This window comes from Cebus imitator, unplaced genomic scaffold (genome assembly GCF_001604975.1).
Source record: "Cebus imitator isolate Cc_AM_T3 unplaced genomic scaffold, Cebus_imitator-1.0 Scaffold60, whole genome shotgun sequence".
In the NCBI taxonomy this organism is placed as follows: domain Eukaryota; kingdom Metazoa; phylum Chordata; class Mammalia; order Primates; family Cebidae; genus Cebus; species Cebus imitator.
In genome coordinates, this window is record NW_016107375.1 from 1,503,841 (window position 1) to 1,531,228 (window position 27,388).

At 44.4% G+C, this 27,388-nt stretch overlaps 1 protein-coding gene across 1 annotated transcript in view; it reads left to right on the top strand.

Moving 5' to 3' along the window:
• Nucleotides 1-515: 515 nt before the first annotated feature.
• Nucleotides 516-27,388, top strand: part of MYO5B (myosin VB) — a 398,063-nt gene continuing 371,190 nt past the window's right edge. The window contains exon 1 of the mRNA XM_017529641.2: nt 516-927. Coding sequence (XP_017385130.1) covers nt 901-927 — 27 coding nt within the window. The 5' untranslated portion in view covers nt 516-900. The remainder of the gene's footprint in view (nt 928-27,388) is intronic.

Here is a 27,388-nt window from a genome sequence, read left to right on the forward strand (position 1 = left end):
AAAGTCCCCTGAGAAGAGTGGCCTGGAGTCTGCTTGGAGGCTGTGGGCGAAAGTGGCCAGTATTTTTACAGGAGTTACGACTCCCACGTTTCTGCAAGGATTTCTGCGCAGAGTTCAGTTTGAAGGAGATCCTTGGTGAATGTATATCCGGAAGGCCTTAACAACGATCTGCGAGTAACCGAATTTTAATAATGAAAGCGCTGAATACAGCCAGGTAAAATCGAGGGCAAAGTCTGGGGGCCTTCCAGCCATAAACGCTTCTCTCTTCTTTCCCCCTCTCTTTTTAGTTCCTCTCCCCTTTTACTCTGCACCGCGTGCGTGCGTGTCTCAGCCGCGCCCTGTGCTGGTGGCAGCGGGGCGCGGCGGGGCAGGTGTGGGCACCCGGGCGCACCTGTGCCTGCGCGCGCGGCGTCCAGCAGGGGGCGGCCCGCACTGGTCCCCGAGCTCAGCTCAGAGCGCCCCGCCCCCGGCCCGGAGGCCCAGGTGGCAGTGGGGGCGCGGGAGGGCGCGTCAGGCCGGGCACCGGCAGGGCTCAGAGGCGCGGCAGCGCACGGGCAGTCCGCTCTGACGCGCGCGGGTCCTTCCTTCTCGCCGGCCCTCGCCTCCTCCCTACACCTGGGCGGGGAGCGGCGCCGCGCGGCCTCCTCCCCCGGCGCTCGCAACTCCTGCCCGGCCGCAGCTGCGCCGCCGCCGCGGGAGTAAAGGTCGCGCCGCCGGGAGGGAGCCGGGAGCGAGCCGGCCGAGGAACCTCCGGGAAGCCGGCCCGGCAGGTCGCGGAAGAACGAGAAGAGCGAGAAACTCCTAGGCCAGCCCGGGAACATGGCGCTAGGCGGGCTGGCAGCGGACTGAGAGCCGCGGGGCAGCAAGGAGCCGGGGCCCGAGCCCCGCCCGGCCCGAGCCATGTCGGTGGGCGAGCTCTACAGTCAGGTGAGCGCGGCCGCGGGGGAGGCGCCGCGGGGAAGGGGCGGCGCGCTCGGGGCCACCTAACACTCAGGATCGCCTTCTCCCGCGACTCCTGGGGGCGGGAGGTGACGGGAGACCCCTCCTGCTGTCCCTCTTGTCTCAGTCCTCGGCGTCCCTAACTTCAGTTGGCGGAGAAAGTTTGGCGATTCCGGGAACGCCCGCAATGACCGGCTGCCGGGCTCCTGGAGTTCGCGCAGCGCCACTGCTTAGCCCCAAGCTGGGGCTGTCGCCCTCTTCCCGCCGCGCCCCCTACTTTCGTTGCCCGGGCTCGGCTCCAGCCGAGTTCTCCGAACCGCGAGGGCGACCCTGCCAGCTCTGAGCGCTGTGCGCCGGACGGTGCCCCGCGGTGTGCCCGCGCGCAGTACCCTGTCCCCACTGTGAACTCTGCCCTGGGGGCTCTGGCTCCTGAGGGCTCACCTCCAAGGCGTCCTTTCTTCCCGCATACCCACGATAGGCAACCCTGGACTTGGGAGAGTTGGGGGTTCTGCACTTGGTGGAGAGGGAGGAGGTCCAACCTGGCGTGAAGGCTCGGCGGCTGGACCGAGTGGGGGTAAGCGATGGGTAGAGGGGTGCTCCATTATCTCCAGAGACCCCAGGAAAGAGCGGTGTGAATTTGCCGGTAATGGGCTTTTTGACGCCGGCCCCTCTGGTACCTAGAGGGCTTCAGTGACTCTGGGGAGGGGGGTGGAGTAAAGCCAAATCGGGAGGAGGGTGTGAGTTTCAGGATGCCTTCAAGGTCAGAAGGGATGTGCAGGCTGGGTGCTCCGAATCGGGAACAGGTGCAGCCGGGGCGGAGACGCCCGCGTTCAGCAGCAGTTGCTGTGGTTAAAGTTAGGGACGAGTCATCGCTTCTCGGGGAGCTCGAGGCAGCGCTGCAGCCGCCTGGGACCCCTGGAGTTTCAACCTGTGGTCAGGAGTGAGAGGGCAAAAGCCTTTACACATGTGACCCATGCCCCTTTAAGAAAACAATTTTGGATAGACCAATGCCTGGTTTTCCTGCTCGTCTTCTCGGGTGGCGAAAACACGTTTGACAGTGCCTGTGTACACGCCTCCGTGCAGAGTTGTGTGCGTGTGGTGTGCACCCGCGTTGCTGGGTGTACGATTCCCGGGACACCCGCCCGGGCCAACAGGTCTGGGTGGGGTAGGAACAGTCACTTCCGCGTCCTTGCCTGGCGATCACTCGCGGCTGTCCAGCCCATGTGGGAGCCCTTTGGCTCCTTGGGCTGTCCACCCGTCTAAGTTCGAGGAATTTTCAACTCTCATCTTTCTCCTGGAGGGGAGCAGGGCCGGGATGGGTTCACGCTCACCGGGTGGCCACGGAGACTGTCACTTAACTGGGGGTGGGGCCGCTGCAGCCTCAGATACCGCCTGGAGCCCACTGGGGACCCCCATGCAGCGATCAGGGATGGGCGACGGCCTCCGGGGGAGGAGGGGGGGAGGCGAGAGCCAGGGCGTGAACTTTGTGGTAGTCCTGGCGTTGGAACGACACCCCACCCCTCTTAGCTGTGGAGGTCTTGGGAGGATCCCTAAAAGCTCAGCTTTCGATTTTTTTCCCTGTAGCCGGTTAGGTTATTAGGAGCTGGGACTGGAGGCTGGAAGCCAGTGAGGCAGAGAAAAATCTGCACTTGAGTACTGAAAGAGCCCAAGCTTTGTTACATTAAGGTGCATGGAGGTACAACTTGTACTTCTAAGTAAAAGGAGTGACTCAACTGAATATGACTACAATGTGACAAAGTCCCTTATCAGGCAATATTGAATTGCTGCATTGTCTGAGGGGGAAAGTTTGTGGGAGAAAAATGGAGTTAAAAGATAAAGTAAGAAATGTAAACTTTATTTCTCAACATAATTTCCATCAAGCTCAAGACACTTTTGTGATACCAGCCACTTAATTCCTCCCTAAAGAACTGAGGGTCCTGGGAAATTAAGCATGTCAGTGCAGTCTCTTTTACATTATTAACGGGAAAAGATGTAGGCCTTTTACTTCAAGATTAGGACACGACGTCAGAAAGAGGCAAATCAGGACTGAGGTGGACCCCTAATAGTTTTCCATAGAAACTCTTGTGAAATTGCTCTTCTTTGAGAGGAATGAGAAGGAGCCCTGTTGTGGCAGAAAAGGACTTTCTGGTGAAGCTTTCCTGGGTGTTTTTCTGCTGAGCTTTGGCTTCCTCAAGACACTCATAATAAACAGATATCATCATCATTTGGCCTTCTAGAAAGTAAAGCAAAATGGCTTGAGCATCCCCCAAAATGTTGCTGTGATCTCTGCTCTGAACCAATCCACCTTTGCTGTGACCGGACCTCTTGGCAGTTATTGCTTTGATTGGTCTTTGCTTTGGGATTGAACTGGGAGAGCCACATTTGATCCCCTGTTAAAATTCAAAGAAATGTCTTGATCCCACTTGTTTAGAATTTCCATGGAAAGCTCTGCTTGTCTCCAGTTGATCTGGGTGCAACAGTTCTGGTATCCATCAAGTGGGAACTTTGCTCAACTTTATTTTTGGTCAGAGTCATGTAAGCTGAACCAGTTGAGATGTCTGTGGTGGTGCCTGTTGTTTCTACCATTAATTGTCAGCCCTCTTCAATTAGGACACAAACAAGATACATTTTTTTCCTCAAATGGATGTCGATGGTCTGCTGGTGCAGGCTGCATCTTCAACATCACCTCGTCCCCTCTTAAAACAAGGTATCCACTTATAAACTGATTTCTTTGGAGGCATTGTCCCCATAAGCTTTTCATAATGATTTCATAATTCTTCTCTTCACACTTCATTATAAATTTGATGTTTGATCTTGCTTCAGTTTTAGCAGAATTCGTGTTGCCCTGATAGGGGCTCTTTTCAAACTGATGACTTATCCTTCTTAGTGCCTCAAACTAGATCCTGTTCTAGATCTTGTTCGTATTTGTTCTAGCAAGTATAAAACTATGAGCTTGTTTTGGTGCAAAAAAACCTCTGAAATCCATGTGAAGTTTTTTCATGATATGCATTTTTCATTACCTTGAATAGCGCTCATAGGAGGCTAATGGACAATTGAATAAACCGTTAATTTTTGAAGCCCTAGTTTTGAAAAACAAGAGTATCAGATTGCTTTTAAAGACAACACTTGTAGGAAGAAACACTGAATTTGCTTTTTAGTTAGAAACGAATACATTGCATGTTAATTCTTAGACACGATGAAATATGGGAGTCTGAACCTGGGTTTCAGTGTACCTTTTCTCAGGTTGTGGAGATATGTAAAAAACTGGCGTCACCAGAGAAAGGTCTTGGATATAAGACATTTAAAAAGTAGCTTCATTGTTGTGAGGGGTTGGCATAATTAATCCAAAACAAATATTAGAATTCTTCCCTAAGGGCTGCGGGACTGAACCTTGCTCTGTTAATGAGTTTCCAGTTCTTCATCACTTAGGGTTTTGATTCTGAAATTAAGGAGATTTTCTGGGACCCAATACAGTAGCTTCGAGATTTACGTTGTGAGGAGTTGTTACTCTTCCTGGCAGTTAGCACACTTGTGCTTTACTATGAGAAGCAGTTGTGTAGATGCCCAACCATGGTCACCCCACTTGCCAAGCTGGCTTCTCGGTGTGCACGTGAATCTTAAGTTACACAGGGAGGTCATGCCTGCTACTCAGATTCACTTTGTTTCTTGGAGATTATTCATTTTAGCGTATTATGAAAATAGCCGATGTTCTCTTTTATTTTTAACTTGTGAGTGGGCTTTCCTAATGTGATGAACACTGGCACCAGACACACACATCAATGTATTATTCGGGATGGAAATAATCACCCATTATGCTAACAGCATTTATGCATTTTTGGGAATGAAAATTTAAAGCTCTTTGATTATACCTGTTGCTTTTGTGACAGAGTTAGAAGATGTTATTATTGGAGCACAAAACATTTAAATATATGTTAGCTTGTATGTATTAAATAGCATTTGGTAAGAACTTAATATTAGTATATTTCTAATTAACTAAGAAAAGACTTTTCCCCTCCATCCAGTAAAATGTGTTCTTGCTCTTCTTGATCTGTTCTCTTCAACTGGCAGTTTATATGTTAAGTGATTTTTTTTTGGGAGGGGTTGGGGGCCAAAGGGCATTTCTCTATGAACAAAGGCACTCCTGTTCTCAGAAGACCCAACACCTCATCTTTGAGGAACTGTTTTCTTTGTAGTGAGGTTTTTCTGGATGGAGAAAGAACACCAGCCAGTGCCAGACATTTTCAGGGTGATGTCAAAGTGAGTCAGCCTCATTCACTCTTACTTCAGTTCCAAAGGTGGAGCCGATGATGGTCTCTTGTGTCACAGTGGCATGCATATGGCCAGTGTGAATGCTTGGCTTCCAATCTACTGGAAAAGACAATGTGGGCTTAATTTGCTTTGCATAGGTCCCATAAAGAAGCCTACACATGTGCCAGCATGATGAATACAATTTCATTATGATGATTGCAGATAGTAGTCTGATTTTAAAGTGTAAAATATAACTTCTCCTCCTCAGGCTGCATAATACAACTCTTTTCTATAGAAGAGTTATTTCGGACAAAAAATGCTGCTATTTTGAACACCTGGATTTTCAATATGCTACTTTGATTCTAGCCAGCAGAGTGATTGAGAAATCATCAGATTGAAACTGGTACCTTGAAACCAGTGCCTTCGAATAACCTTTTTTCCTGCTTGGCTTCTAAATGATAGGTAGTGTCTGAGCAATGGGTTTTGAGTGTTACTGGCAGACACACCCTGTGTGTGGCAGCTTTCTACCCAGGAGCCTTTACGAAGGGTGCTGATTTGAGACCAATCACTTGAAAATAGATTTCCTGTGCTTTGGGCAGGTGTCCTTTAACTGTCCCTTACCTATCTCTCAGGTAAGGTAAGTTTCTCCCAAGTGTCAGTCTGAAGGCAGCAAGAGCCACCTGCTTCCTCTGTACCCATTCACCACTGCTGGAGGGGCCGATGATTCCATCTTTTGTTGGTGGTTCTGAGTGATATTCTTCTTTCCAAAAAGTGGTGACAGTGTTAAAGACATGAGGACTTGAAGAGTGTCAGCAGGTGCTGTTAATACTCCTTTTGTCCCTCCCTTACTCCCTTCCCTGCATACTGCCTTGACTGTAGCTGGCTCCCACCAGCCAGCACCTGTCTCTTTGTCAAAGCTCCTGAAGCTGTCTTTGTGTGCATGGGGAGCCTGGGAATTTACATCCTCTGCAAAGGGGGAACAGTCCTTAACCAGTGGCAGTATAATGACATTGGTTTCCTATCCCCTCACCTTGGGAATGGAACAGCTCTAAAGTGTGGCCCATACTGTTTTCAGTTTCTTTGCACGGTTGAGCTACAGACACTGTGCTTGGGACTTTCTTTAATGTCACGTTTGCTTGGCTTCCTTTCCTCCCTTGTCCGTCTTCTCTACTCCCCTACCAGTCTTTCTTGAAAACACTGCCTCACAAGTCTCTTGATCAGGAATCCTCATCTCAGGGTCGGATTCTAAAAGCCCAAGTTAACCCATAACCCATGGTGGCTTGACTGAGTGGATGTTGAGAATCTCAAGGGCCCTGGCCCCTGTAGGGTCCCAGGAGAGGCTGAGGAGAAGCATGGAGGTTGTGTGTCATGCTGTCACCTTCCTTCTGAACCTCATTTCCTGTCTTGCATATGGTTTTATTTCTTCTCCTATCCCTAGTTCCAACTCCCTTGACCTTCTGCTCCCCTTTTTAGATGGGCCTATACACCCAATGGATCTTTCCTGACCCTATTGACGATCATTAGAATTTTGAAATTTGTGCTTGTGGATGTGGTGTATTCTGACCCCCTGTAACATGTACTCATTGAGCAGGCTCTTGCCCTGCCCTCCTTTTTTGTTAGTTTTTATGTGATGCCTTATCTTTCTAAGTAGGCTGAAATCCTGGAGAATAGAGGCCATACCAGACATTTTTGGGAGCCTTTAGTGTGTTTGGTGATAAAAGCTAAATACACAAAGAACACTAACAATACAGGTTTATCTGTGCATCACTAGAAGAGTGCACATACAAGTTACAGGCATTTTGTAGAAATTATAGGCACTTTGTAGAAGTGCTGGTCTAGGGGCTACAGTATTGGCAGAAAGGCTTCCTTTAAGGGGTAGTGGGACATGATTGCGGCCTAAAGAACGAATAGGATTTGAAATGCATGAGGAGGCTGTGAGGAAGGATGCTATCAGAAGGAGACGGGGAGAGTGAGTTTAAGGCATAGGGACAGGCATGAGCTAGATGTATCTGGGGATTTAACTATTTTGAAATAATTTTAGACTTACAGAAACATTGCAAAGCTACTGCAATTTCTGTATTTTCCCAGATTGCCCTAGTGTTAACATGTCATATAACCATAGTCAATTGTTGAAACCAGGAAGTTAACATTTCGGTAATACTTCTAAATGGTCTGTAGAGCTCACTGGAATTTCACCGGCTTTATCACTAATGCTCTTTTTCTGGGCCAGGATCCTGTCTAGGATTTCACACTGCCTTTAGGGTTGTAGCTCCCTGCCACCTTCTAGTTAGTGACAGTTGCTCAGTTTTTTTGTCTTTCATGACCTTGACACATTAACAGCATTGGTCAAGCCAGGCATAGTAATTCACATCTGTAATCCTAGCACTTTGGGAGGCCAAGATGGGAGGATCTCTTAAGCCCAGGAGTTTGAGACCAGACTGGATAACATAGTGAGACCTCGTCTCTACAAAAAATAGGAAAAATTATCTGGGTGTGATGGCATGCACCTGTGGTCCCCGCTACTCTGGAGGCCGAGGCGGGAGGATTGCTTGAGCCTGGGAGTTGAGGCAGCAGTGAGCTGTGATTGTGCCACTGCACTCTAGCCTGGGTGACAGAGTGAGACCCTATCTCAAAAAAAAGCGTTTCTCAATTATTTTATAGAATGATTTTGGGTTTGCCTGATTGTCTTATGCTTAAATGGAGGTTGTGAATTTTGGGCAAGGACGCATCAGAAATGGTGTGCCTTTCTCACTCCACCACCTCAGGAGATAGATGATATCAACATGACTCATTACTGATGGGTTACTTTGATCCCTTGGTTAAGCTGATGCCTGTCAGTTTCCTTTTCTTGAAGAATGGAATTTAAAAACTAAGACCTGGGTGCTACGTGTACCCATTACTATTTTTAGTAGTTGCATAGAGATTACAGAGACTAGAACTCAATAAATGTTTTATTAAGAACAAGGGAAGTAGAAGAGTCAACTATGACCTTGAATTGTCCAGCTTGAGTGTGGACAGAAAGAAGTCAGGTTGGAGCAGGGATAATTCTTGATTTTTGACATGTTGGGTTTGGGATGACAATAGTTTGTCTAAGTGAAAGTATTTTATTTACATTTGGAGATTTAAGAATGAGCTTAGAAGAAATGTCAGGATCTGGGGTTCTTGCAAATGATGCCTAGGATTTGCTTTTCTTTGATGAAGAAACACAGTTGTCTGATACGATGGTGTTAATAAAGGTAAGATCAGGAGCTTGGTATGGGCATTTGTAAGGCCTTTGTGACTATGATCTTGGTGTGGACCACCCTGGGTATTGTGGTTAAATGCTCTCAGCCCCAACACGTTGGAACAGATACTTTGTAAGCCTTGATTTTTTTTATCTGAGGAATTGGGGTGGTGCCTGCACCATGGGAAGGTTACTGGAGGCTTATGATCCAAATCCATGTGAAGTGCTTGTCTAACATGCTGCTGGCAACTATTCATCAGCTGGCTTCTCCCTCCAGTCACCATGCTGGGTGGCAGTCAGCATTATGTGGCTAGCATCTTTTTTTCTCTAACCCTCCCCTGCTGTCCTGCAGGGGTATTGATGATAAGGGGACTTGGTGAGAGGAAGTAGGATTGCTACCAATACATAACTATGAGAGTGGTAGACAAGGCATTGGAGGAAAAGGTTCCTACTCCCCACCACCCCTGGGGAAGGAGCAAGAGCAGTCGGAAAGAAGTTTTCAATTTAAGCTGTGCTTTCTGGTCTCTTATTATAGCTTTAAAGGAAAATTAAAAAGCATTTTTCACAATGCTTCTCTTTTCCCTCTGTGAATACAAATGATTATTGAAACAATCATACAATGCAGAAAAGACAAAAGCTCTGTAGTCTCATTCCCAGGAACAGCTACTATTGACCATTTAGGCACGTTCTCTGGCCCTACGTTGTCCAATAGGGTAAATGCATGTGGCTGCTGAGCACTTGGGATGGGGCTGGCCCAGGTTGGGAAGAGCTGGAAGGATGCAGTATTATACACACTGGATTTCCAAGACTTAGGAAAATGCATGCAAAATATCCTTCATACTTCTTATACTGGCTATGTGTTGAAGTTATTACATTATATGTATGTTGGGCTAAAATACTCTATTCAATTCACCTTTTAAATGTGGCTATTAGAAAATTTAATGTACCACAGGTGGCTCATGTTTGTGGTTTGCATTCTGTTTCTCTTGGGCAGTGCTGCTTTAGACTTTTGCACAACATGTACTTAAAACAAAGGGGATCGTGGTATGCCTATTCTAAACTTTAATCCATGGGTGTCTTTTCCGGTAGTGTATAAAGGTAATTTTGCCATTTATATATATATAATTGTGTGTATATATTTACATTTATATATATATGTATGTGTGTGTGTATATATATAATTGCATTTTAGCTTCTGGGGTACATGTAAAGAACACACAGGATTGTTGCATAGGTACATACATGGCAATGTGGTTTGCTGCCTCCATCCCCATCACCTATATCTGGCATTTCTCCCTATGTTATCCCTCTCCAACTCCCTACCCCCAACTGTCCCTTCCCTAGTCTGCCCCCAACAGACCTCAGCGTGTGATGCTCCCCTCCCTGTGTCCATGTATTCTCATTGTTCAACACCCACCAATAAATGAGAATATGTGGTGCTTGATTTTCTGTTCTTGTGTCAGCTTGCTGAGAATGATGGTTTCCAGGTACATCCATGTCCCTACAAAGGACACGAACTCATTGTTTTTTATGGCTGCATAGTATTCCATGGTGTATATGCGCCAGATTTTCCCTGTCCAGTCTATCGTCGATGGTCATTTGGGTTGGTTCCAGGTCTTTGCTATTGTAAACAGTGCTGCAATGAACATACGTGTGCATGTGTCCTTATGATAGAATGATTTATAATCCTTTGGATATATACCCAGTAATGGGATGGCTGAATCAAATAGAATTTCTATTTCTAGGTCCTCGAGGAATCGCCACACTGTCTTCCAAATGGTTGAACTAATTTACACTCCCACCAACAGTGTAAAAGTGTTCCTATTTCTCCACATCCTCTCCAGCATCTGTTGTCTCCAAATTTTTTTTAATGATTGCTATTCTAACTGGCAGAGATGGTATCTCAATGTAGTTTTGATTTGCATTTCTCTAATGACCAGTGATGATGAGCATTTTTTCATATGTTTGTTGGCCTCATATATGTCTTCTTTTGAAAAGTGTCTGTTGATACCCTTTGCCCACTTTTGAATGGGTTTGTTTTTTTCTTGTGATCTGTTTAAGTTCTTTGTAGACTTTGGATATAAGTCCTTTGTCAGATGGGTAGATTGCAAAAATTTTTTCCCATTCTGTTGGTTGCTGGTTCACTCTAATGATTGTTTCTTTTGCTGTGCAGAAGCTCTGGAGTTTAATTAGATCCCATTTGTCTCTTTTTTCTTTTGTTGCCTATGCTTTTGGTGTTTTAGTCATGAAGTCCTTGCCTATGCCTATGTCCTGGATGCTTTTGCCTAGGTTTTCTTCTAAGGTTTCTATGGTGTTAGGTCTTATGTTTAAGTCTTTAATCCATCTGGAATTAATTTTAGTGTAAGGTGTCAGGAAGGGGCCCAGTTTCTGCTTTCTGCACATGGCTAGCCAGTTTTCCCAACACCATTTATTAAATAGGGAATCCTTTCCCCATTGCTTGTTTTTGTCAGAGTTGTCAAAGATTGAATTGTTGTAGATGTGTGGTGTTCCCTCCGCAGCCTCTGTTCTGTTCCATTGGTCTGTATCTCTGTTTTGGTACCAGTACCATGCTGTTTTGATTACTGTAGCCTTGTAGTATAGTTTGAAGTCAGGTAGTGTGATGCCTCTAGCTTTATCCTTTTCGCTTAGAATTGACTTGGTTATGTGGGCTCCCTTTTGGTTCCATATGAAGTTTAAGGTGGTTTGTTCCAGCTCTGTGAAGAAGGTCATTGGTAGCTTGATGGGGATAGCGTTGAATCTATAAATTTATTTGGGCAGTATGGGTGTTTTCACAATACTGATTCTCCCTAACCGCGAGCATAGAATGTTTCTCCATTTGTTTGTGTCCTCTCTTATTTCCTTGAGCAGTGGTTTGTAGTTCTCCTTGAAGAGGTCCTTTACATCCTTTGTTGGTTGTATTCCTAGGTATTTTATTCTCTTTGTAGTAATTGTGACTGGCAGTTCGTTCTTGATTTGGCTCTCTTTAAGTCTGTTATTGGTGTATAGGAATGCTTGTGATTTTTGCACATTGATTTTGTATCCTGAGACTTTGCTAAAGTCTTTATCAGTTTCAGGAGATTTTGGGCTGAGACGATAGGGTCTTCTAAATATACAATCATGTCATCTGCAAATAGAGACAATTTGATTTCCTCCTTTCCTTATTGAATACCCTTTATTTCTTTTTCTTGCCTGATTTCTCTACCTAGAACTTCCAACACTGTTTGAATAGGAGTAGTGAGAGAGGGTATCCTTGTCTAGTGCCAGATTTCAAAGGGAATGCTTCCAGTTTTTGCCCATTAAGTATGATATTGGCTGTGGGTTTGTTGTAAATAGCTTTTATTATTTTGAGATACATTCAGTCCATACATAGTTTATTGAGAGTTTTTAACATAAAGGCTGTTGAATTTTGTTGAAGGCCTTCTCTGCATCTATTGAGATAATCATGTGGTTTTTGTCTTTGGTTCTGTTTGTGGTGGATTATGTTTATAGATTTGCGTATGTTGAACCAGCCTTGCATCCCCAGGATGAAGCCTACTTGATCATGATGGATAACCTTTTGATGTGCTGTTGCAATTTGTTTGCCAGTATTTTATTGAAGATTTTTGCATCTATGTTCATCATGGATATTGGCCTGAGGTTTTCTTTTCTTTTTGAGTCTCTGGGGGATTTTGGTATCAGGATGATGTTGGTCTCATAAAATGATTTGGGAAGGATTCCCTCTTTTTGTATTGTTTGAAATAGTTTCAGCAGGAGTGGTAGCAGCTCCTCTTTGTATGTCTGGTAGAATTCAGCTGTGAACCCCTCTGGACCCGGGCTTTTTTTTGGTTGGTAGACTGAATTGCCGCCTCAACTTCAGCCCTTGTTATTGGTCTATTTAGGGTTTCAACTTTTTCCTGGTTTAGGCTTGGGAGGGTGCAAGTATCCAGGAATTTATCCATTTCTTTCAGGTTTACTGGTTTATGTGCATAGAGTTGTTTTAGTACTCTCTGATGGTAGTTTGTATTTCTGTGGAATTTGTGGTGATATCCCCTTTGTTTTTTATTGCATCTATTTGATTGTTCTCTCTCTTCTTTTTTATTAATCTTGCTAGCAGTCTGTCTATTTTGTTGATCTTAAGTACTGGGATTACAGGCATGATCCACCTCACCTAGCCTAAAAAATACACATATTTTTAACTTGCCAAGGCCTGATGCCATATATTGTAATGTGTTTAACCATTCCCATAATGGTGAGCATTTAGTTTGACTCCAGTTATTTTCCTATTTTTTGTTGTTGTTGTTGACAATAATAATTGCACAAATTTATGGGGTTAAAGTGATTTTTTTTTTCCAATACATGTATAAATATATAATGATCAAATCAGGGCAGTCAGGTTATACATCGCCTGAAGGATTTATCATTTCTTTGCATTAGTAGCATTCAAGATCCTATGTTCTAGCTTTTTTGAACATACACAATAAATTGCTAATCTTTTGATACTGTGAAAAATGTTGCACAATGTTCTCGTAACCTCATTTATTTTCTCAGAATAAATTCCTAAAGGTAGAATTGCTGCCATGTACATTTACAGTCTTTGTTCATATTACCAATAGCCACCAGAAAAGAACCAGTCTGTTTCTTTACCACTCTAAACTCAGGTCATTGTTCTTTTTTTTTTTTTAACCTTATTCATACTAAATGTTTTATGCAAGTTTTAAAGTTTACTTTCATTGGAAGGTTGAGCATCTGTTCACATGCTTGGTAATTATGTGTAGTTTTCCTTGTATTTCCTATTTCTATTAACTGGCAATATTTATAAATGTTTTTGCTCATTTAAATGACTACTCTATTTTTATTTTTATTTTTTTTTGATGCAGAGTCTCATTCTGTCACCCAGGCTGGAGTGTGGCGCAGTGGTGGCATCATGGCTCACTGTAGCCTCAACCTCCTAGGCTCAAGCAATCCTCCCACCTCAGTCCCCCAAGTAGCTGGGAATAGGCATATGCCACCATACCCAGCTAACTTTTAAAAAGAAAAAGTTTTTGGTTTTTTTTTGGTAGAGACAGGGTCTTCCTATGTTGCTCAGGCTGGTCTTGACTTCCTGGCCTCAAGTGATCCTCCCACCTCAGCCTCCCAAAGTGCTGGGATTGTAGGCATGAGTCACAGCACCTAGCTTATTCTGTATTTGAGATAGGAGAGCATGGAAACCAGAATATTCCGAATACAATATACATTTAAAAAATAAAGCCCCAGGCTGGGCACAGTGGCTCATGCCTGTAATCCCAGCACTTTGGGAGGCTGAGGTGGGTAGATGACCTGAGGTCAGGAGTTTGAGACCAGCCTGATCAACATGGAGAAATTTGTCTCTACTAAAAATACAAAATTAGTGGTACATGGTGGTACATGCCTGTAATTCTAGCTACTCAGGAGGCTGAGGCAGGAGAATCACGTGAACCCAGGAGTTGGAGGTGGCAGTGAGCCGAGATTGCACCACTGCACTCTAGCGTGGGCAACAAGAATAAACTCTGTCTCAAACAAAATAAAACACCTTGGCATGTATTTTCCCCTTCATTTGTTCTGAGCTTATGTATTTTGAACCTTCTAGTTGGAAAACTACTGCTTATGGAGCACTTTTGCACTTCTTAGCACTACGTGTTAGCTCATTTAACAATAACACAGGCTTATGTGACTTTCCCAAAGCTGCCTGGCTTGAGGGCCCAGCTTCCGACCACTGTGTTCTACTGCCTTCCATGAGGTATCTGTCCCATTTATGGTGGGTCAGGACATCATTTGGATAGAAGGGGCCCTAATATAGAGAGTCCTTTCTACCTGCCACTGCCCTGCCACTCTCCCTGCCCCAGCAACAGAAAACCCATCAAGAATAGAGGAGAAGGATTGAGTCCATGTGCAGAAAGAACAGCAGGTGGTCTGATCCTGTTTGTGTTCTTTTGCCACTGCTGCTGCCACCACCACACACAGCCCCATGTGCATCCTGGTGCCTCTTAAAACTGTCCCAAATGTAGGCAGAACCCCTGCTTTTGGTTTTCCTTAGGCCATGTGGTCCCAAAAGAGATCCACATCTTCGAAAAGGCTAAGTGTAACAAAGTACACTGTCTTAGTCCACTTTGTGTTGCTGTAACAGAATACCCGAGACTAGGCAAGTTATTTTAAAAAGGTCTACTTAGCTCACAGTTCTGTAGTCTGGGGAGTTCAAGGGCATTGACCTGGCTTCTGACAAGGGCTTTCCCATGCCATAACATGGTGGAGAATGTCAAAGGGGAGGCAGACAGGTGCAAAAAGACAAAATCTGAGGGGCTTCCTGGCTTTATAACAACTCACTGTTGCGGGAATTTATCCATTCCCAGGAGAACTAATCTAGTCTCACTGTATTGTGAACTCACTACCATGAGAACAGCACCACACCATTCATGAGGGATCCACCCCTATAACCCAGACACAGCCCACTAGGCCCCACCTCCCAACACCACCACACTGGGGATCAAATTTTAACATAAGCTTTGAGGACAAATGAATCATCTCGAAACCACAGTATACTTGAAACTCAAGGAGCTTAAAATTAGGTATTTCTGATCTAAAACTAACCATGCTTTCACTCTCAGGGCCTTGGTCCACTTTTCCTGGCTCCATCTCCCCCTTGATACCCTCCAGTGAAAAACCTCCTCCTCCTTACCGTGCTTCACACTTCACAGGCATTTTGCTCTCTTTTGGGGCTATGACCAGAGATGCAATATGAGACTCTTGGAAGTCTTTCTGCATCTTCTTGTTTAGTCAAAGGTCTTTGCCTTTTATGGGTGTGCCCTGCCCTCTGGCAGTTGGTGTCTGATGGAAGATGAGCTTGCCTGCCTGCCTTAGATTGTCCACTCTGACCATCTTCAACAGGTTCCTTCATGATCTGAGAAGAGCGCCTCATAGAAGTATATCCAGGACCCAGTTCATTCTGTTAGCATGTTAAGTGCTTATGAGGGGGTTTGTTAGAGCACTTCAGAAACATCCTCCAATTGAGCATTTTAAGTTTGACCCAGGAGGAAGTCCTCATGTTTTCCAGACCCAGGCATAGATGGGCTCCCACTGATCTCAGTAATTTGCCTGTGGGAATGAGCAAGCTTATAAGTATGGGCTCATAATGCTTCTCTTAAAACTTACTCACTGGCTCATAAATGATCACCCTCCCTTGAACAATCCTAATAGTGACACAGACTGTAGCTTTTCTCTGCTTTGCTGAGGTTTGGGGAGGAATGGAGAGGCCCATCCTAAAAAGTTAATGACTTTCCCAGACAGCTTTTGCCGTTATAAAACTCAAACACGCTGTGACATGAAATCCTAAGAGGAAGGAGAACATTCCATGCCTTCTGCATGGAATTCAAAGACTTCCGTCTTCAGGACTAAGAAGCTCAGGTCTCCTGCTTTGGAGTCCGGCCTCCATAATTAAAAAATACCAGGCAATAAAATGCCATTTTCATGCATATTGTGACCTGGATTCCATGTATCTTGGAAGGTCAAAGCGTGAAATATTTGGAGCAGTAAGTTGTCCTGTATTCCACTATCTACTTCATGTGCCCTGGCCATTTGCTTTAGACTCTGGTTCAGTTTCCTTTGCTAGCTGTTCTCCTAGACCCTAGCACGGCCCACCAATCATGTGATATGCTCTTGGAACGTCTTCCCTTATTTTCTATGAGGCCCAGCTTAGGTATCATCGTTTAATATGCTTTAGAGAAGAATACATACAGACTAATACCATTCTTAGAATTTCTGAAACAAAATGAATAGTATTAAAGGACATATATCTGATAAAATTGAGGAAAAAACAGGGAATGAAGGAAAAGGAAACAATCTAGAATAATTATTTGGGAGGTGGGAGTGGCAGGGGAGCAGCATGGGAAACTGTACTATTAACAGCCTAATTTGGGTAGTGAGTTCACAGGGATTCATTTTAGTACTATGCGTCATCAATTACTATCTAAAAAAGGTGGTTCTGCTGAAAATAAGATGAGTTATAGTGCCAAATTAAATGACACAAAGCCAGATCCAAAGCTTTGAGGTCATAGGTAGTTTTGGAGTCACTGTTTCACTCCCTTTTCTTTTGGTTGTGCGACCAATGGTTGAGTGTGTATATTTGCAAAATTGCTGTCATTGAAGTTGTAGGTAGAATCTTAGCATCACATCCCTTACAGTCCCCAAGGTAGGATTTTGCATACTGTAGGACCTCAACAAATATCACTGAATTGGTTTAAAGTTATCCTGCAACTCCCTAATCCCCCAAACCCTGGTTCTAGGCATGGTTCTTTGAGGAAAGCCGTCTCCTCACCAAGGAGCCACCTTGATTGTAACTTTATCTTCTGTGATTTTGGAAAGGCTTTTGGCTTGGTATACCCAGTAGAAAGCCCATCTGTTTCCTCTGGCACTTGCCTAAGTCTATGGAATATGGAGCCCCTGTCAGGAGATAATATTTTTCTTTTTTATTACAGTGCTCAAAGGCTTAGCACAAGGTGTGAATGTGGAATATCAGCAAAGTAACATTCGTGGATGTGAAAGTTAATATAACTGCCTTGTGTTTGAATATCCTAATTTTACACATTATTTTTGTCATATATTTTTACCTTTATCTTCTCAAGGTTATCATTTGTTAGAGCACAGTCTCCTATTTTTCCCCCAATTAAAAGGTTTTATTAACAATCTTTCTCCACCAAGCTGGCCAAAGGAAGAAAACAAAAAAACCCCAAACCAGTCTTATGAAGACCCATGGGTATTTGCATGATGAGGAGGGGCATATGTGGATCTCTGTTCTGTTTGATCTAGCAAAGATGGTGGCTTTCAGAAGAGAAAACAGTGAATCCAGGAGAAAAAACTAGATCGGGTTGGTGTTTCCTTCTCCCGCCTAGGAAAGATAACAGTACTCATAGTTTTGTATGAAGGTTCAGACTGTCTTTCATATTCATCATGCAGGCAACAAAGGTTTGGAGCAACATCTCACCGCTGGGATGTGTTACAGCCAGCATGTGAGGCCGGGAGGAAGAGCCCACCCTGGCAAAAGTAGGCTTTTGACCTTGAGTTCTTCCAATCCAACGGTTCATTTGTTGTATGAATAAGCATTAAGGAGGTATTAGTACATTAAAGGGAGATAAATTGCCTTATCTCATCCCATCATCAGATTTAATCACATTTTCAATTTGCCTGAATTCCCTCATGAGGGATAATATTTATTTGTAAAGCAAGGAAAATGGATGTCTCCTCAGCCAGAAACTAGTGTGTCTTTGCTATTAGGCTCCTTGCTCTTTTAATTGCCATTTTACTCTGTGTGTGTGTGTCTAGGAAACAAGCTGCAGGCACCAAACTGATGGCAGTGTCCATAAAATGTGATTGATTTTTATGACCAGCATGCCAGATCCTATACCATCTGAATGCGTTCTGTTTCCTCGTGGATGGCCACTTGGGCAGAGGTGTGCAGATGCTGTAGCTCATTAATACCTCTTATGAAACTTGCTTCAAACCTGATGGTGTGTGCTTCTGAGTCCTCCCTATGGTGACAATATCTTTGTCTGGCAGATAGGCTTTCTGTTCTAGAAATAGTTAAGTTATTCACACAACTCAGCTGTTTGGGTAAGGTGAGGACTCACTGACTTACATTGCTATTAGGGACTGAGCGTGGCTTCCAGGTGCAGATGCCAACTTTGTGAGGCCTCTTACTGGCTGTCAGCATCTGGAGTTAGTTGGACTTTGAATGTTCTCAGTGATCAATAGATGTAGAGCCTCCCAAATTGTCAGGAAAATACTCATTTGGATGTAGCAGTTTTGGTCTGTTTGATTAACAATTTAAAGACAGAATTTTATAGTTAGGCTGATTTATAGTTCCACTTAAATTATATGTATGTTAGTACAATTAACTTAGTATATGAACATATAATTACCTCAATGTTATGACAAGTGTAATAACATTAATAAATATCTATTGATTTAAAAATCAAACGGAAAGTCCATTTCACCTAATTTCCTAAAATCCTCTTTTGAAAGTAGATGGCAAACACTACTTTTACTGTCTTCTCTCTGCTGAGTCAGGCAGGATGATAGGTGCTGAATGTAAGTGGACGAAAGATAAGCAAGGAGGTGGAGCACCATTATCCACGATCATCAAAAGCAGGGAGCAGCCTTTTGACTATTCCAAGTGTCCATGGAAGGATGAATGGATGAATGAGATGTGGTCTGTCCACATAGTGGGATGTATTCAGCCTTGAAAAACAACGAAATTGGCTGGGTGCAGTGGCTCATGCCTATAATCCCAGCACTTTGGAAGACTGAGGTGGGCGGATCACAAGGTCAAGAGATCAAGACCATCCTGGCCAACATGGTGAAATCCTATCTCTACTAAAATTACAAAAATTAGTTGGGTATGGTGGCAGATGCCTATAGTCCCAGCTACCTGGGGGGCTGAGGCAGGATAATCGCTTGAACTGGGGGTTGGGGGGGTGGAGGTTGCAGTGAACTGAGGTCACGCCACTGCACTCCAGCGTGGTGACAGAGTGAGACTGTCTCAAAACCAAACCAAAACAAAAACACAATGAAATTCTGACGTCTGCTACAACATGGGTAAACCTTGAGGGCATTTTGCTAAGTGAAATAAGCCAGTTACAAAAAGATAAGTGTGTGTTTCCACTTATGTGAGATACCTAGAATGGTCAAATTCATAGAGATAGAATATAGAGTGGCAGGGTGTTTACTGGACACAGAATTTCCGTCTTTCATTAAAACAAAGCTTTGGAGCTGGATGGTTTGTGAGGGTTGTAAAACGATGTGAACATACTTGATGCCACTGAACTCTGTGTTTAAAAAATGGTGACAATGCTACATTTTGTGTATCTTACCACATTTTAAAAACTAAACTCGGAACGGGTGGGTGGGAAGGACTGGAAAATAGAGGTTGGGTGTTTAGATGGGGGATTGACCTGGGTTTAGAGTCCTAGTTCCTCAGCTTTCTAGCTGTGTAACCTTAGGCATAACCTCTAGGCTTCAGTTATCTGGAAACCAGGAGTAAGAGTCTAGGACACCCCTCAGGCTTGTTGATGAAATGAGGTAACATGCGAACTGTGTTAGTTGCTGATAGCCACATCACAAGTTGAAGGTCATCTCCTTGGGAGGTCACAGCAGAGCTGTGTGGTGAGCACCTGAGTGGTTGGAAAGGGAGCTCTGGCTGCTGAATCACTGGCTCCAGCTCTTCTGTGCCGAGTGGCCAGCCTTGGATTGGGTCATCTCACCTAACAAAGCACTAGCATTGATGGAGAACCTTGAGGTTACAACATGCTTTTCCTTTTCAGGGATGGAGAAGGCCCTTAGGAATCTTCAGATCCTGGATTTGAGGACCACTTGTCAGATCTTCAACTCTAGAGCTCTGGACCTAAGTGTTCCATAGCTTATGGTTATGGGCCTTCCTGCACTTGGTTTGAGAAGAGCATCCCACATTGCTACTGCCAACAGGATGCTTGTATCTATCTTTGTCCCTCCTGGCACTTGGTGTTCTTGGCTATTTTGGGTCCAAGGGCACTTCAAGGCATAGGCTTCGTTCAAAGGATGCTTTAGGCATTAAGGGAGGTGAGGCTGTTTCAGGAACCAGGCTTAGCTGGTCTGAGAAGCATGGCCTAATAGGTCAGCACAGTACTAGGGGACTGGAAGAATGCCAAAGACTTCTGTGGCTTTAGGGAGCAGGCTGTCCCATCATCAGCAGGGGTGCATTACTTTCTATGCTAGTGCTAGCAAGGTGACTCAGTTACTCTTGGTCTCTGCTGTGGTTTAAATGCCCTTTCTGAATCTCTGGTTCCAGTCTAGATGGGCTCCACTATGCACCCATGTCCCGATCATTATGATCCAAACTCTGAAGGTTTTGTAGAAGTTCGCTTCTTGATTGCTGACTCCTGGGCAGCTTCCTTTACCTGGTTCAGGTGGCTTTGCCCACTTCAGCTGAAGGAATGTCCCAAGATGGCTTAGTCACTGGGACCCATGTTTCTATCAAGAGAAACTGGAGGTTGCAGGTAGCAGAGCCCTGTTTTTTCCACTTTGGATGCATCAAGATTACCTAGAGAGCTAATGTAAATACAATGCCGTGTCTCCTGTATAATTGGCTTTGGGAGACTTGTTCTAGGTCTGGTTTCCACATCTTGCTAGATTATGGTTATTTATGGAATTGCATCCTTCTGCCGGAGTCTAAATTATCATCCATCTCTGCCTAGATTCTGGTGGTGGCTGGTGGTTTTCATGTCTGGAAGAGCTTTAACCTGTCATCCCCTAAAAATAATGCTGAGCTTTGGGCCCTATGATTTGCCATTTATTATTAGTATAATAGTAAACATTTTTTTCCTGGATTTTATTTATCTCCTCTTCTAAAAGTGTTCTAGGTCCTCTCCTTTTTTTCCCTCCAGTTGCTTCCTCCACTCTCTCCCTTGCCTCACACTTTAACCTTCTGTAATCCATCCTTAATAGAGGCTCTAGGGATGGCCCGCTGTGTTAATAGCCCTGAAATCTGACTGGCAGTGTGAAACCAAACCCCATTTAGCAGGCCACTGCAGTCACACAACACTAGCCGTGGAGGGAGTTCTTACTTAATGGGACAGATGCGAAGAGTGTCCATCTGAATTATGCTCACGTTGCAACGTGAACCATCTTAGAAATCAGAGACTGCCTAAATGCTGGCCAAAGAATGATGACATGTCCGGAGCTGTAAATAATACCAGATGCCCTGGAATGGTAGCCTGTATCTAAAGTGAGGCAGCTAAGTGCCAGCCAAATTATTTAGGTTACAACTGTTTTCCATGGAATCTCACTCAATAAATAAACTCTTGGCTTTAACGCTGGAATTTAAAATCTTGCTTATGCTTTTTGTGTTTTGCTAGGGGGTCAGTGGTTGCACTTCCCTGCTGAGCTATGTTTCTGCATCTCAAGTCTTTTCTGTTAAGTTGCTGAGTATGGTGGATACTCTAAAGAATGATAATTTTTCACATAGTTATTCACTGTGGCTTAATATGGGAGCTAGTTCATGGCACCAGTCAAGGAAGTTGATATTTTTCAGCCATATACACTTTCTGATTTAGCAGGGTGTTATATCGGTGGGAAGTGGCATTGATTCTACTTTGTGCCAGTTTGGGCTTGGAGCCTTGATGGTAATCTGAGTTCAAAGCTCTCACACTCTGATTTGTGAAAACGTTCACTTTCAGTTCATTGTGTGTGCCAGAACTACCCTCTCCCCACAGCAGATGTGTCTTCCACTCTTAGCCTCTGTGGTTTGGGTAATATTGTATAACAGACACAAATATTCAAGAATCTTTTTGATGCTTAGCATGGTGCTGGGTGTAAAAGGTGAATAAGACATAGTCCTTGCTATTAAGGATTACAGTGCAGTAAGTGCTATTCAGGAGGAGTGTATCAAGAAGGTATTTAACAATATTCTTACCTTTGGAGATGACAAGAAGGATGGGCTGCTGCACCCCTCTAGTGCGGGTAGTTGTTAGAGGTTGCCTGGCTGTCATGGCAGCCATGAAGACAGTGTTCCAGAAGCCTTCACCTCTTGCTGTTCCCTGTGGCTGGGTGTGCTTGCCTTGCACATCAGTCTCTCAGTGAGCCTTCCTATCCCTGCCTCAGATCAGTTTAGGAGGGCTGAATGCTCTGTCTAGAACTACTGTTGAGTGGGTGGTGACAAAGACCCACATCATCTGGGAGCATTCAGCCTTCAGAGTATTTCCCTCTGAGCAGTTAAAAGAAGCTCTTGGAGTGGGATCCCTACTTTGTTCACCTAGAAAACTGCTCCCTCCACCAGCCCCAGGGAGGAGCTCAAGGCAGTTTAGGAGAGCAGGACTTACAGGAGACAGCCTGATTGGGTGGGATGGGGATAGGGCTGAGTTCTGTTTTCTTGGCCTGTGGAGACTGAGTGACATTAACTATTGACATCAGAGAATGATTCCCGTAAATTACCATGCCGTTTGAGGAAGAAGGCAAAGATGGGAATATATAAAACCCAAACATAATGTTTACAAGCTGTTATGTTATAAGCATTTGTTTATTGTAGCCGCCACCTTAAAATGAGTTCCTCTAGAACTCATCCCACCTCTTAGAGTGTAAAAACACAATAATATTCAAAGTATGGAGGCATCTATTTGCATGCATCTTCAGGGCTGCCTCTGCATGGAGCTGTACCTTTTCTTGCCATGTAGTCCTTGCTGAAGCTTATTCTTGAACAAAATTAACTTGGCACCAACTTTTTTTTTCTTTTAAATAATATGGCCTATTGTTCCATGAAATTAGGGTTATCCTGACTTATATAATTGTGTTTTAGTTTTACTGTTTTGGTATTGTTTTAACCAAGGGCATCATATGAAATTCTTTCAAAGCTCAATGCTCATTACCTCTTAAATTAATAAGTGTTAGTATGATTTCTATGGTCCTGGCATGCTAATGTGACTTAAGGCGATTTCAGATGTAACCATAAATACACAGGGAAGAAACTTGTGCCAGTAACTTTTTCACTTGGGGTGAACGACATTCATAAGAGTGCACACTTGTCTTATAGGAGCAAAAAGAGCAGTTGCTTAAATTGTTGTAGCCTTTAGAAAGGATAGTGCTATTGATTTTGTGTACTATAGTAAGATTGCTATCACATTAACCTCTTTTTGACCTCTTTTTAAATTATCAAGACAATGATTTGCAAAAGAAAGACTTTTGTATGGAAGTTTTACAAAGTTCCTTGGATGAACTCTGAATGGTGGCTTTTTGAGCATCAAGAAGTTTTGGCCAGGGACCAAACTTTGATCAGGGACCAGGTATACAAGAGAGGATGAACTTGAAGACTCCAGGAAAACACCCCCTTTGAAGAGGACTAAGTAACAATGGCAGCTACTTCTCTAGCTTGGGTAAATCATGAATGCATTTAAATTTCAGAAATGCAGTTATGTGTGCTAGGCAAAGGTGAACAAAAATCCCCAAGGAACCCACCAACCAAATAAGAACAAATAACTTCGCTTGTGTGAACCATCCACCAGCTCAGTGAGGATACCCCAGAGACGAAAGTGAGATGGAAGGAGGGAATCCGTTTAGGCAGTTCAGAGCCTCTTGAAGTTAGAACATCTCACTACGGTCATAGGGAGTGCAAGGGATTTCCAAGGGTAGTTTGGGTGCTGCATGATTTTTGCTTTAATATTGATTAAGCCTAGTCTCTCTCAAGAAGATGTGACTCCATGATAATATATTCTGATCTCAATGACATATTTTAAGGGGACCTTAGTAAATGGACACAGAGGGAACTGAGATCCTTAGTAAATGGAGCTCATCCAGAGGTAGATGCTCAGAACAGCAAAGTGCCTGGAAACCACAGCACGTGAGGAACGGCTCGGGGACCCAGGACTTATAGTCCAGGGAAAGAAGATAGAATCCTAAAATACTGCAGGGCTGTCATGTGGAATTCATATGTTTCCTCCCTGAGTTCTTCCAAGAGCAGAATGACTAGCAATGGGTATGTGTTGTAGGAAGGTAGACTTAGCTTGATGCAGAGGCACGTGATCAGTTGAACACCCCTTAACCCCTCCGTGGTGCAATGGGCTGCCTGTGCAGAAGTGAGGTCTTCATCTCTGCAGGTATCTGAGCCAGCTGTGCTTCCCAGCAAGGATGCCATAGATGCCATAGGGAGTACCTTTGAGTAAGAATTTGACCTTTATGACCTTGAAACTTCCTGTGCACCTGAAAGGTGTCTAGAAATGGCTGCTTATTGGGAAGGATGTAAAACCACGGTGACAAAGAATAACTTCACATAGGCAGTAAAGGAAGGAAGGAGTAAGTCATTTTCTTTAGATTCTACTTAACCATAAAAATAAACCTAAAGAAACTTGATTGATGGTTTTTGTTTCTTTTAGAAAAATAGGTTTCCAACTCACTTGATCTTAAGAATAGAAATCATCAAGCTTTTACTGATTCGGTATAAAATGATTTAAAACATGCATCAGTTCCATGTTATGGTTATTTAGTGGTGGGAGATAGGAAGGCAATGGAAAAGGACCACCTGTTGTCTTTTAGGATAAAGCAGCTTGTGGGTTGCAAGCTTGGATGCAGACAGAAAAGGGATGAGAACAAATGAAGGAGATTAGAGAGAGGAAGGATAAGCATGATGGGAAGGAGAGTGAAAGTGAAGAGGGAGGCAGGCGTGGTGTGGCCTCTGCCACCTGGCAGGCTGGCTCTGCATGGATCTCCTTGCCCAGAATGTTGTTTGGGTCAACGCTAGAGGAATAGCTACTGAGAGGACATGGATCAGATCCCCTGAGAGGCTGGCTAGGACCTGGTTTGCCTTTCTTCAGACATCAGTTCCCCAAGTGTCCTGGAAGCTGATGATTTAGCTTTAGATCAAGCATCTCATTAGTAACTCATCCAAGATGTGCCAGTGGCCTGGCTGCCTGCCCATGGACTCCTCTGGCCATCACTCTGCTTGTCACTTGACCAGAGCCCTGGCGTGGAGTGTGTTCTTCCAGGAACAGGGCCTGTTGTCTGAGGCCAGACACCTCCTGCAGTTGCAGCATTCTGCATTGGGCAAATCACTAGCACCTATGTAAGGCATTTGTATGATCAATCAAATGAAAGAAAAATAAGGCATTTTCCACTTCATACATGTGCATCCGTGCCTATATATTACCACCCCACTGCTACCCCCTAATTCTGCATGTGAGAAAGGAGAGGTGGCCTTGAAGGAACTCACAATGGCTGGCTTCTGCTTTTCCCCTTCAGAAAACATCAGGAATCTGAGTGTCATCTTACATTAGTGTATACTTTTTTCCATGATGTTCTCTGATTTAGTTGTCCTTGTCACAGGAGCCCTCTAAGGTGGGGAGGACAAAGAGGGAACTGAGACCCTGATTGTTCAGTGACATGCTCAAACTCACGCTGCAAGATAAGGCTGGAATGCAGGGCTTCCAGCCCTGATGTCAGGGTTCTAGCACATGACATCCTGGTGTTGGTGCTGTGTCTTCAGGAACTATGGGCTGATGGGAGTGAGGGTGCACCGTCCCCTGCAGTTCTAGCTGTGTGTGTTTTCCTGGAGGCTCAGTAGCTTGTTTGTGTTCAAAGGAATTAAGTTCCACATGAGCCAGTTTTCATAATAAATCTCCTTTTATGTATCTATCCTGTTCTGTTTATCTGCAGAACACTAATACAGATTTGGTACTAGGAGTGGGGTCACTGATGTGAGTACCAGAGCCTTAGGGCTCTCATGTCCACAGGCAGAAGAAGATCAAGGTCCCCACTGAGATAATTTGCCCTCCTCCTGTCGTTTTGTTTTATCTGGGCCCTTCATATATTGGGTGATGCCTGCCCATGTTGATAAAGGCAAATCTTTTGTACTCAGTCTGATTCCAATGCTAATCTCTTCCAGAAACGCCCTCACAGACACACCCAGAAAGAATGTTTGGTCAGTTATCTGGACATCCCTTGGTTCAGTCAGTTTGACACACAGCATTAGCCATCATGCTGACCCATTATGGGAAATGAAATGGTTCAATCCGAAAATTTGTGCATTTTCAAAAGTTGCCACCTCACAGTAAAAGATGCTTAGAAACAAGCTTGCTTGTTGCTATTCTTGTTTCCACCCTCAACTCTCACCATTTCAGTAAGAGGCTGATCCAGCAGTCTGAGCCCCAGATGTAGGCATCATCCATGATTTCCCCACTCGATCAGCAAGTCCTGTTGGCTCAGCTTTCGAACATTACTTGAATCCTCACTTTCCTTGCCCCCTCACTGCTCTGACCTACAGCCACCACCGTCTCTGGCCTGCACAGTGGAAACTGTTTTCCAACCGTTTCCCTGCATCTTTCCTTGTCTCCTTCCAGTCTGTTCTCTATGCAGCAGCCAGATCAAGCTAACATCAGTCAGGTTCTGTCACCACACTCCTGGAAATCATCTAGATGGTTCCCTTGGCTTTTGGAATAAAATCCAAACCTCTTACTAGGCCTATAAGACCCCTGTAACCTGACCCCTGCTACCCTGGCCCATTAGCATCCTTGTCTTCTTTACTTGCTGCATCCATCCACACTGGCCTCTTTTTTTTTTTTTTTTTTTTTTTTCTCTGAGATGGAGTCTAGCTTTCTGGCCCAGGTTGGAGTGCAGTGGTGCTATCTTGGCTCACTGCAACCTCTGCCTCCCAGGTTCAAGTGATTCTCCTGTGTCCCCCTCCCAAGTAGCTGGGATAACAGGCTTGTGCCACCACGCCCAGCTAATGTTTTGTGTGTTTTTAGTGGAGATGGGGTTTTGCCATGTTGGCCAGCCTGGTCTTGAACTCCTGACCTCAGCTGGTTCATCCACCTCGGCCTCCCAAAGTGCTGGGATTACAGGCACGAGCCACTGTGCCTAGCCCACACTGGCTTCCTTGTTCACTGATCAGTGCAGGCATCTGGCCATCTCAGTGCCTTTATACCTACTCCTAGTTCATAGATTTTCTTTCCCAGGTCTTTGCACTGGGGGCTTCTTGTCGTTCAGCCCTCCACCAAGTCACCTCCTCTAGGAGGGCTTCTCCACCACCTGCTCAGATCATTGGCCTGTTTTGTTTTTCTCCTCCCATAGCTGGCTGTCTTGTCTACTTGTTTTCCTCATCTGGATCCTGAGATCCTTGAAAGGAAAGCAGCACTTGTTCTGTTCATTGCTGAGTCTTCAGTGCCTAGGACACGTGTAGCACATAGAAGGTGCTCGGTAAACATATTTAGAATGAATGAGTAACATCATCATAGATTCACTTTGTAGGGTAATGCTGCATTTGGCAGACTTGTCTAAATCGTTTTACAGACCTTTCAGTATCACTGAGGGAGAGTCATCCACTGCATGAGAGTCTTGCTTGGATACTGGGCTTGGCCAATTCCATGTATAACAAAACTCACAGTGGTAGGACCTTGTAGTATCAGGAATACATTGGGAATCTGATTCACTAGTTCTGGACATCAGGGTATTTTCTCATCTGGACTATCCTACAGAGAG